General features: G+C 38.7%; 1 protein-coding gene across 1 annotated transcript in view; it reads right to left on the reverse strand.

The window, feature by feature from the left end:
• The window catches only part of LRRC28 (leucine rich repeat containing 28), a 375,800-nt gene that overhangs the window by 31,449 nt on the left and 332,643 nt on the right, over positions 1–11,708 (reverse strand). Inside the window, exons 7-8 of the mRNA XM_007959947.2 lie at positions 5,278–5,453; positions 3,647–3,806 (exon numbers count right to left, since the gene is read on the reverse strand). Coding sequence (XP_007958138.1) covers positions 3,647–3,806; positions 5,278–5,453 — 336 coding nt within the window. The remainder of the gene's footprint in view (positions 1–3,646; positions 3,807–5,277; positions 5,454–11,708) is intronic.

The following is an 11,708-nucleotide window of genomic DNA, read 5'->3' on the forward strand; positions in this document are numbered from 1 at the left end:
CTGCTGTGCATGGGGTCGCTATGAGTCGGAAACGACTCGACGGCACTTAACAACAACAACAACAAAGGCACTAAAATCATGAATTAACTAGCTATTCTTCTCTGCTATGTATATTTGGAGGTTGGGGCCTTTACCGTTTATGCAAAAAACTGTAATTTCTTTTTACTTCAATCTGTGTATTAAATTTAGGTTGGAACTAGCATTTCTATAGAAGTTGGTGTTTTAAAGAATAGTCAATATGTTCTCTCTTAAAATAATGTCAGATGTCCACATAATTTTAGATACTGGCTGCTACACTATATTATTTTATGACAGGCAATGCAAACAGAAGTGAATATATTAGAAAAATAAAAAATATCAAGAACTTTCAGAGTGTATGACATTAAAAATATTGATTTCATTTTCAGCAATAAGCTACCAGGCAGTCAAATGTTTGGTTTTTAGTTACAAAAGAAAGTACTTTAAAGATTATGGTAGAAACTGAAGTCAATGCTTTTAATACAATCTCCACACAGCAACAAGGAAGAAGGACGGTCTCATGACCAAATGAAAGCCACAAACGCTCAATTTCAGATCCTTCCATTAACCCACCCAGAAAGCCATGCTTATATCTTGGTATTTCATCTCTCCTATAAACACAGGCACTTCTGGCTTTGCTCCTCCAAAGGGCATTCCCTAAGTCCTAAAATCCTGATATGTTCATTTTATTATAATGACAACATAAAACTACTCACAAAGAATTTCCAGGTTGTAATAAGAAGTAAGTAGTAATGAATGGCAAATGCAAACAGTGAATAAATTCCCCAAATTTCATTTACAAGTAACACAAAAATAACTTCATTTTCACAAATTAATTACCATGACAAAAAGTTTCTATTTTTAATTGTTTTTTAGAATTTTATTGGTTACTAACAGAGCATTCTGACTATACTGTTTTGTTTTTATTTTCATGAAGAAAATGATTTCTATTGGGAATTGTACAGAATGATGCAGAAGGACTTAATAAATTAGCTTAATAAATTAGTAAAATAAAATTACTGTTCCTTCCTAATATGGAGATCATGTGCTAAAAACAAAGCAGAAAGAAATAACAAAAGTAACAAAAACAAGAAGTAACAGAAGTCTCTGCACTACAAAAATAGATCATCCTGCTTTGGTGGTGCAGTGGGTAAGGCATTTGGCTATTTACCAGGTTGGTGGTTCAAACCTACCAGCTGTTCTACAGGAGGAAGATGGGGCAATCTACTTTCGTAAAGATGTACAGCCTTGGGAACACTATAGGGGTCGCTATGAGTTGGAATCAACTCAGTGACAGTGGGTTTGGTTTGGGTTTAGGTACTGTCTGGGACTCTCCATACGAATGACCTCATTTCACCTTCACAATGACTTTATTAAGTAGATATTATTATCTTCTTCATTGATGAAGCTCAAAGAAGTTAGGTAATTTGCCCTAGGTTTCTTAGTGGAGGAGTCTATTCTGTACTACTGCTTCTCATAGATTTCTCTATTTCATTTGTTAATTTTAGTCAGAGTGTTACAGATTGAATTGTGTTGCCAAAAAGATATGTTGACGTCCTAACCCCTTGTACCTGTAAATACGATCTTTCTTTGAAGATGCTTTCTACTAGGTTAACATGAGGTCATACAAGAATAGGATGGGCCCCAATCCCATCTGAGTGGTGTCTTATAATAAAAGAGGTGAAGGAGACATAGAGAGATAAAGGACAAAGACACCATGTAAAGCTGCATCTATCAGCCAAGGATGTCAAAACTGCCAGAAGCCACCAGAAGCTGGAAAAGAGTCATGGAAACCTCAGAAAAGAACTGACATGGCTGATAGCCTGGCTTTGGACTTCTATCTTTCAGAATGGGGAGACAATAAATTTCTGTTCTTATAAGCTACCCAATATGTAATTTCTTTTGGCAGCCCTAGGAAACTGAGACACATAGTAATAACCTCAGACCCTCACTCAGTCCATTTTACTCTAATTTAAATGTAATTCCACTAAATTCTATTATCTGATTACCTAGGATCCAAAACCAAAACCAAACCCACTGCCATCTAGTTGATTCCTACTCATGGTGACCCATGTATTACACAGTAGAACTATTCCATAGGGTTTTCTTGGCTGTAATCTTCATGGAAGTAGATCATTAGGCCTTTCCTCTATGGTGCTGCTGGGTGGGTTTGAACCGTCTACTTTTAAGTTTAGTAACAGAGACAAACAATGTCACCCAGGGACATAAGCATCAAATTAGAAAGACTGGCAAGAGGGCTCTTCTAGGCACAGTAAAGCAGGAGCCATTAAAAATATAGGAATTGAAACAGGAACTCTTAAGTACAGCAAAATGGAATTATGCAGAGCAAGAAAAAGATAATTGCAGTTTCAGAAGGGAGAGGGCAGAGAAAATGGAAAAGGTAATGATCATGCATTTAATGCTCATACAAGCCTCAGGTGTTTGACTTCAATAACCTGCCAATCCTCACATTGCCTTGCATGCATGGTGCCCCTTTGAGGCTAAGAGAGGTCAAGCACCCAGCCCATGCTGCCAAAGCCGAAGAGTCAGGTTTGTCAGGTGCTGAAGTGTTTCTCCTTAACCCTGCCTTGCGTGGATTAAGAAACCAGAAAAAGAAAGAAAATCTTGGAAAGGTTTCCATTAAAATGGGTACAACTGAAATATTCTGTGGCACTGAATAGGGATAATAAGCTTCAGTTATCTGAAAGAGTTACTCATCCAAACAAAATACCACTTACGATGGATAAATGAGGTATTATGGTACTTTTTTTTTTTAACTTTAAAAATGCAGATCTAACAAACATTGTAAATTTAGAAAATTCATAAGCCAAGTTGGGATAATAGGGGATTTTTCATTTTATGTCCTACTTTTAATTGTCTGGTATTCTTTAAACTACCAGTATGGGGGTTTTTACTTAGTGAACATTTGCAGCAAATTGAAAGCACTGTGCCAAGGAATAGAGAGTGGCAAGAGAATGCCATTTGGAAGGGTGAGAAATTTAAAACAGAAACCCACACACATACACACAGACATGCATGTGCTCTGCTCAGTCACACACTCTTTCAGTTAGCAACATCAATTACACAGAAGGGGTGGGTTCATTCCATTATATAACAAGTTCTGTTTTGTTTTTTCCTTTTTTTCTAGCATCCCTGATTGCCTAAAGATTTGTGAACACAGAAACAACAAGAATAAAGCCTACAAAGAATGAGTTACTCTAACTAATACAAGTATTACTCCTGTTCTATATATGAAAAATTAATAAGAGAAAGTTCATTTTCTTGTAAGGTGTCCTGGTGGCACAGTGGTTAAAGCACTCAGCTGCTTACCAAAAAGTCAGCAGTTTGAACCTACCCAGTGGCTCCATGGTAGAAAAATGTGGCAGTCTACTTCTATAAAGATTTATAGCATTGAAAACCCTATGGGGCAGTCCTACTTTGTCCTATACAGTCGCTAAGGGTTGGATGCTGAAAATGGGCATTTGTTTCATTCCAGACTTATCTCAGGAAGCATGCTGTACCCTAGAAATCTGCTAAGTTAACAGTGCTTTCATGCATGTCCTCCCAACACCCCATGTGCCCACCCTTACCCAGGTATAAGCCCTGGTGCCCACTTAGGCATGATTACCCCTGGTGCAGCCCTGCCATCGGCGTCTCTCTCAAGGGAAAGAGCTTGGGGTAGACAATGGTAAACATGGGCTCACTGCACCGGTGACAGTGCCCCAGGGGGCAGTGCAGCAGTTCCAGAAAACTTCTGGGTAACGAGATTGGAGACAGAAAGTTCAAATCTGGAAGAGGAGAGAAAATCAGGCACATGAGTCAAAATTCAGGTTTCATCAAAGTCAGGTTTAGACTTCCTAAAATATTTTTGTACAAGTTCAAGTACTCTCAAGTTAGTGAAAAGTTATTGCATGTTGAAAATTCTGTTATCTGGTAGACATTAAATAAAAATCTAACATTATTTAGAATGAAAGATGGTCTTCACATTATTGATACAAAAAGAAAACCTAAATCTACTCTTTTAAAAGCAACCAGGAGCTGTCCTAGGTAAAAGCGAGGAAAGAATAAGATCAAATATTCTTCAAGAATCAAAAGGCATCAATTTACGCAGAGAGGGTTTTGCCAACTTCTATAAGTTGACAGAGAACAAAAAAAGCACTGGGACTGAAGACTGAACTGACTTTCGTTACGTTTTTCACTAAATCTATTGAGCATTTAGTATTAGTCAAGAACAACCAAGGTAAACCATATTTATTCAAAAGAATGAAAAGGGAGAAATACAGAAAGGAAACAAAGAAAATGATAATGAAAGTAGGCCTTTCTTTGTCTCATTCCCATGAGCTGTCACAAATGAAAACAGAGTGCTTTTTTCCAAGCTTTATCTGAGCACTAAATATAAAAGAAACATTTATAAAGCAAAACATCCTAGTGGCCCAGCGCATCTTGAGCATAAATGGACCATGGTCTACTACTGAGGATAAACATTTCAGTAGACATAGAAATGGTCATACTGAGGTGGGACCTAAAAATAATTTCACCCATGCTTGAGAAGAAAATGCAAATTACCTTATTATCTTTTATATCTACTCTGACCTATCAATAACCATTTATAAAATGTAATTTATTCATAGGAGAATAATTATAATTTACCGTTTAGTTATAAAACACAATGTAACAACTTTGTATTAGACATTCGTAGGTTAATATTAGATGTTTTTATCAGGCCTCTTTTTTTTTTTTTTTAAACAAAGACAGAAAATTTAGCTATTTAAAAAAAACTCTTGAGATGTAGTTTTCTTATAACATCCCTTAGTGTTTTCTTAAAAGCATCACAGTATTTATGAAACTTACACACTGTAAGTCCTTTCCAAAACAAGAATTGTCAGGTTGTGGTAATATTGTCAAAGCCTCCTGATATATTCTCTCCTTTAGGAATATAAATCTCTCAGATGTGAGGAGGCTGCAAGGCAAAAACTTGCTCTGCTAGAAGAAGGATCCAAATTTTCTTTAGGGATAAAATCTTTCCAAATTATTCCAATTGAAGAAAGTCCCCATGCCAACATTTTGCTTAAATCAAACACACAAATTTGGTGTTTCCAAACACAAATTTCCTTCATTTAAACCACACAGTTTAACTTTTAGCCACTATTCTTTGCAACTGAATAATTTAATGAATGTGTTCTGTCTGTAGGGGGTGTTAAAATCATCTGTGTTGATATGATATTAAAACTTATTAAGAATATAAAAAGTCCCAGGTACCTTTTAGAAACTGGTGGTAAGTGCGATACAGACTCCTCATGGCTAACTCTTGCAGAGGCAGGACGTGATCCTTCTCTGTCCCTATGGACTTAACCTCCGCTGGGAGGAAAACAGTGAGTTGCCCTGATGAAAAGGAAAGGAGCTTCATCTCTGAAACTTGAATGGGAGCACCACAGCTGCAGAGAAACAAATGTTCACAGCAGTATCAGCCATAAGGAAAAGACTATCTATGTCAGCAGAAAGGACTTAATCAAAACATATACTTGAAAATTCAAGAGACTGTGCTGATTTGCCAGAATTCTGTCCAAAGAGAATGGATGCTATCCCGAGTTCCTTAATAAAACCTGGCACAGAAATCCAAATCATCAGTTGGAACATAGCTAAGTAACTGCCAAGGCCTAGTCATATCCAGCAAAGGCATATATTGAAGGAATTTTCCTTAGGATCGATACAATTTTCTTTGTAAGCTTTATTTTTCCTCATTTTATTACCCACTTCAAATTTATTAAAATTGAAAGGAAAAATGTATTCTGTTGAGTTATAGTATCTTGGTTTTGTGTACAAAAATAATTAAACCTACAAAGCAAATAGATTTTTTAATAGTATGTTTCTATTGGATCCTTCTATAAATTTGCAGGGAAAATATTCTAGGCAACATCTGCTGAATAAGTGAAGTCATTCCCTGCTGCCCACTTGCAACCAGAAGGCAGAGATGCTTATGTCCCTTCAGCTGAAGGGCTGGTTACCAAAAGCTGTAGAATTTCATTCTACCTCTTGAGAACAGCAGGTTACCTAAAGCCTTAGCACATAACAACAACAATGAAAAACAGGTGCAAACAAGACCTTGGTTCTCCAAACACATTAGATAAGATCTCTAACCTTGGCCAGAAAAAAGCAGTGAAGGAAAGAGAACAGGACCAGATGCAGAAGGCCTTGGTTCATTTGTACACTAGAAGTTCATTTACCAGTTCATTCCTCCAGCCTTCAGAAAACACTTTTCAAGGCACCTATTATATGCCAGTCAATCAAGATACTTAGATTTGAAAAACAAACAAACAAACAAACAAAAAAACAAAACAAAACAAGATGACACCCTTCTTGTGGGAGAATAACAGCAATATAATTGTTACAATGTGGGGAAAAGAAGGTGGTGGCCTAATTGTTAAAGGAGTTTGGGAAGATTTTACAGGAGTTAATACTGGCCTAGGAAACAACAGGCTTTACCAGGAATAAAAAAAAAGGGATAGTATTCTAAGATGAGGGAACATGGCACGTGCAACAAAACCTTGAAGGAATAAGCCAAAGACGAGGACATTGAAGATTTTTACTAATTTCTGCAGTCTGAAATTGACCAAACATGCAATCAAGATGTGTTAATTATCACTGGTGACTGGAATGGAAAAGTTGTAAGCAAAGAAGAACCACCAGTAGTTGGAAAATATGGCCTTGGTGATAGAATAACGCTAAAGACCGCATGATAGAATTCTGCAAGACCAACAAATTATTCACTGCAAATACCTTTCTTGTGTGTGTGATTTGGGTGAAAGTTCACAGAGAAAATTCACTTTCCACACAGCAGTTCACATACACTTTGTCTCATGACATTGACTACAATTTACCACAAGGCAACAACTCTCCTCCCACTTCCTTGCTATTGTTACCTCTTCCCTGTGTCCCTCCATGCACTCCAGCCCCCTGAGCTATGTCCCTGTGCATACACAGCCCCTCTATTCTCCCATGATTGTTCTCTTTTAGGAGTGTATTTATCTAGTGTAAATGTTTACCTCATATGCCTGTCTTTTGTTTGGCTGGAAGCCACACGTGTGGATTCAATTCCAGACCTGAAGGGCAGCCAGGGGCCATAGTCTCAGTGGTTCCACCAGGCTCTATCAGACCAGCAAACCTGGTCCTTCTTTTTTTTTTTTTCTCCCAAATGACTTTGAGTTTTGTTTCACATTGTTCTCCCACTCTATCCAGGATCTCCTACATAGATCCCCCTGAGTGGTTGACAGTGGTAGCTGGGCACCATTCAGTTCTTTTGGTCTCATAGTCATATAGGCTGAAGATCGCATGGTGTACCAGTCGCCTGGACTACTTGTTTCCATGAATCTTTGGTTTTCTTCATTCTTCTTTGCTCTGGATGAGGAGAGACCCATTGTTGCATCTAGCTCTTGCAAGCTTTTAAGATCCCAGTCTCTACTCGCCAAACTAGGAGGTGGAACAATGTTTTGTGTAGTTATGCCAATTGAGCTTGATGTCCCCTGCAACTATGGTCCCAAGACCACAGATCCAACTACTCACTCCCTTTGGGTAGCTGGCAGTGCCCAAGAAGTGACTACAAACTTCTCCCTTGTCAGCTCTACTATACACCTGGGAATTCTTACAGAACATACAAATACACTTAAAGAAACATTCTCTGCCAACCCTATACATGGTCTTGGGCACACTCCCCCCTGCATAGACATAACTAATAGTTCAGCATGCCCACCCATTTGTCCATCCATATGTCCATGTTTGCCTTCACTGACAACTCAGTACTATATGTGCAAAAGGGTTCATCTTTGTTGTCTGTACTTCCCATATACTCTCTTTCTCAATGCCACCGTGTTGATCACTCATGTTTGGTACATTTCATTGCAAATACCTTTTTGTAACAACACAAATAGCAGCTATACATGTGGACTTCGCCAGATGGAGTACACAGGAATCAGACTGACTACATCTGTAGCAAGAGGTGATAGAGAAGCTCAATATCTTCAGCCAAAACAAGGCCAGGAGATGACTGAGGAACAGAGCATTAACTGCTCATATGCAAGTTCAAGTTGAAGCTGAAGACAATTAAAGAAGTCTAAGAGCCAAAATATGACCTTGATTATGTTGTTGTTGTTGCAATTTGCCATCGAGTCGGCCCCGACTCATAGCGACCCCTCCTTGGGTTTCCGAGGCAGTTATCACTACGGAAGTAGGACTGCCCAACCTTCCTTCTGAGGAGTGGCTGGTGGGTTCGAACCGCCAGCCTCCTGGTTAGCAGTCAAGTGCCTTAGGCACTATGCTATCAGAGCTCCTGACCTTGATTATATCCCTCCTGAATTAGAGACCATCTAAAGAATAGATTTGATGCATTGAACACCAAGGACCAAAAACCAGAGAAATTGTGGGATGACATCAAGAACATCATCCATGAAGAAACCAAAAACAAACTCACTGCTGTAGAATCAATCTCAACTCACAGAAACCCCTTCTTGGGTTTCTGAGGAGGTATCTCTACAGAAGTTGATTGCCCAATCTTCCTTTTGAAGTGTGTGGCTGGTCGGTTTGAACCACCAGCATTCTGGTTAACAGTCAAATGCCTTAGGCACTATGCCGCCAGAGCTCCCGAAGCAAGCAAAAGGTCATTCAAAAGACAGGAAAGGAAGAAAAGACCAAAATGGATGTCAGAGAAGGCTCTGAAACTTGCCCTTGAATGGAGAGTAGTTAAAGCAGATGGAAGAATTGACAGGACAAAAGAGTTGAACAGAAGATTTCATAGAGCAGCTCGAGAAGACAAAGTCAATTATCGTAATGAAATGTGCAAAGACCTGGAGTTTGAAAACCAAAAGGGAAGAACACGCTTGGCATTTCACAAGCTGAAAGAACTAGGGGACAAATTTAAGCCTCAAAATGCAATATGGAAAGAGCCCATGTGCAATATGTTGAATGATGCAGGATGCATCAAAAGAAGATGGAAGGAATACACAAAGTCACTAAACCAAAAAGAATTGGTAGATGATCATCCATTTCAGGAGGTGGAATATGATCAACAACCAATGGTACTGAAGGAAGAAGTCGAAGCTGACTGAAGGAATTGGTGAAAAACAAGGCTCCACAAATTGATGGAATACACATTGAGATGTTTCAACAAATGTATGCTGCGCTGGAGGTACTGACTCGGCTATGCTAAGAGACTTGGAAGACAGCTACTTGGCCAACTGACTTGAAGAGATACACATTTGTACCTATTCCAAAGAAAGGTGATCCCACAGAATGTGGAAATTATCGACCAATATCATTGATATCACACGCAAGTAAAATCTTGCTAAAGATAATTCAAAAATGGTTGCAGCAGTATACTGACAGAGAACTTCCAGAAATGCAAGCTGGATTCAGAAGGGGACATCAAGTGAGGGATATCATAGCTAATGTCAGATGGATCTTGGCTGAAAGCAAAGAATATCAGAAAGATGTTTACTTGTGTTTTATTGACTATGAAAAGACATTTGATTGTGCTGATCATAACAAATTGTGGATAACACTGAGAAGAATGGGAATTCCAGAACACTTAATTGTACTCATGAGGAACTTGTACATAGACCAGGAGGCTGTCATTCGAACAGAACAAAGGGACATTGCAAGGTTTAAAATCAGGAAGGGAGTGTAGCAGGGCTGTATCCTTTCACCATACTTATTCAATCAGTATGCTGAGCAAATAACTTGAGAAGCTAGACTATATGAAGAAGAATGTGGCATCAGGATTAGAGAAAGGCTCATTAACAACGTTGAGATATGCACAGGGCATAACTTTGCTTGCTGAAAGTAAGGATGACTTACTGATGAAGATTAAAGACTACAGTCTGCAGTATGGATTACACCTCAATATAAAAAACTAAAAATCTTCACAACTAGACCAATATGTAGCATCACGATAGGGAAAAGACTGAAGTTGTCAAAGACTTCATATTACTTGGTTCTACAATCAATGACAATGGAAGCAGCAGTCAAGACATCAAAAGATATATCACATTGGGCAAATCTGTTGCAAAAGACCTCTTTCAAGTGCTGAAGGGCAAAGATATCTCCTTGAAGTCTAAGATGCCCCTTCCCAAGCCATGGTATTTTCAATCACCTCATATGCATGTGAGAGCTGGACAATGAATAAGAAGGATCAAAGAAGAGTCGATGCTTTTGAGTTGTGATGTTGGCAAAGAATGCTGAGAATACTGTGGACTGCTAAAAGAACTAACAAATCTGTCCTGGAAGAAGTGCAGCTAGAATGCTCCTTGGAAGAGAGAATGGCCAGATTTAGTCTCACCTACTTTGGTCATGTTGTCAGAAAGGACCATTCTCTGGAGAAGGATGTCATGCTTGGTAAAGTGTAGGGTCAATGGAAGAGGGGAAGGCCTTCAACAAGATGGATTGCCGTGGTGGCTGCAGCGATGGGCTCAGGTATAGTAGGGATCATGAGGCTGGCACAGGACCGGGCAGTATTTCATTCTGTTGTACATAAGGTCCCTGAGTCAGAGATGACTCAATGGCACCTAACAACAACAACATTACTGCAAGGGACTAGAATAAAGCACAGTATGTGTGGAAGGATGGGAGGTGGCAAGGTATATTAACTGAAGTTAGATGCTCTTAATTCATGGAGAAAACTATTGGATGTTTCTTACAAAGCTATCTGGCCACAATATAACAGATAGAGAAGACACTGGTAGCAAAAAGAGGAAAAGAAAACCATAAAGATAGAAGAAAATATATTAAGAATGTGGAGGTTGTTATGGTCTTGAGATTGAGAATTAAACATGCACTTTCCTGGTTAGTGAAAAGATTCAACACCTTTTCATATGTTTGTTCTTCTGTGAAGTGCCAGGAGTTAATCATGTAGTCCTTTGTTATATTAGGAGCTCTGGTGGCAGAGTGGTTAAAGCATTCGTCTGCTAACCAAAAGGTTGGTGGTTCAAATCCACCAGCTGCTCTGTGGGAGAGAGATGAGGTAGACTGCTTCCATAAAGACTTATAGCCTTGAAAACCCTGTGAGGCAGTTCTACTCTGTCCTAGATTGCTATGAGTCGGAACAACCTGATAGCAGTGGGCACGGGCTTAGTTATCATATTAATTTGTAAGTATTCTTTTAATGTTTGGGATGTAAGCCTTTGTCAGTATGTCTTATGAGTACCTCATTTTGACTTGCATTTTCATTCTTATTGATAGCTTTCAAATGAACAGAAATTATTTATTTTTAAGGCATTTTATTGAAATATAATTTATGTACAGTGAAATACACAAAACTAAAGTGACATGAATCAATGCATTTTTTTTTTTAACAGTGTTCCCTCCACTCCCCTCCCACCCCTGGCAACCAACAAAGACAGTTTCCCTCCATATATAAACCTTTCCTTGACCTTCCACAACAACAAACTAATACTATGTTTGTTCTTCTGTGATTGACTTATTTCACTCAGCATAATGTCCTCCAAGTTCATCCATATTATATGGTATTTTGCAGAATCTATATAATTCTTTAATGCTGCATAGCATTCCAGTATGTGTATGTACCATAGTTTGGTCATCCACTCTTCCGCTGATGGGCATGTAGGTTGTTTTCATCTTTTTGCTATTGTAAATAGTGCTGTGATGAACATGAGCATGCATGTATCTGTTCCTATCCTGGCTCT

This window comes from Orycteropus afer, unplaced genomic scaffold (genome assembly GCF_000298275.1).
Source record: "Orycteropus afer afer isolate SDZICR_OR568_19922 unplaced genomic scaffold, OryAfe1.0 scaffold00019, whole genome shotgun sequence".
Classification (NCBI taxonomy): domain Eukaryota; kingdom Metazoa; phylum Chordata; class Mammalia; order Tubulidentata; family Orycteropodidae; genus Orycteropus; species Orycteropus afer.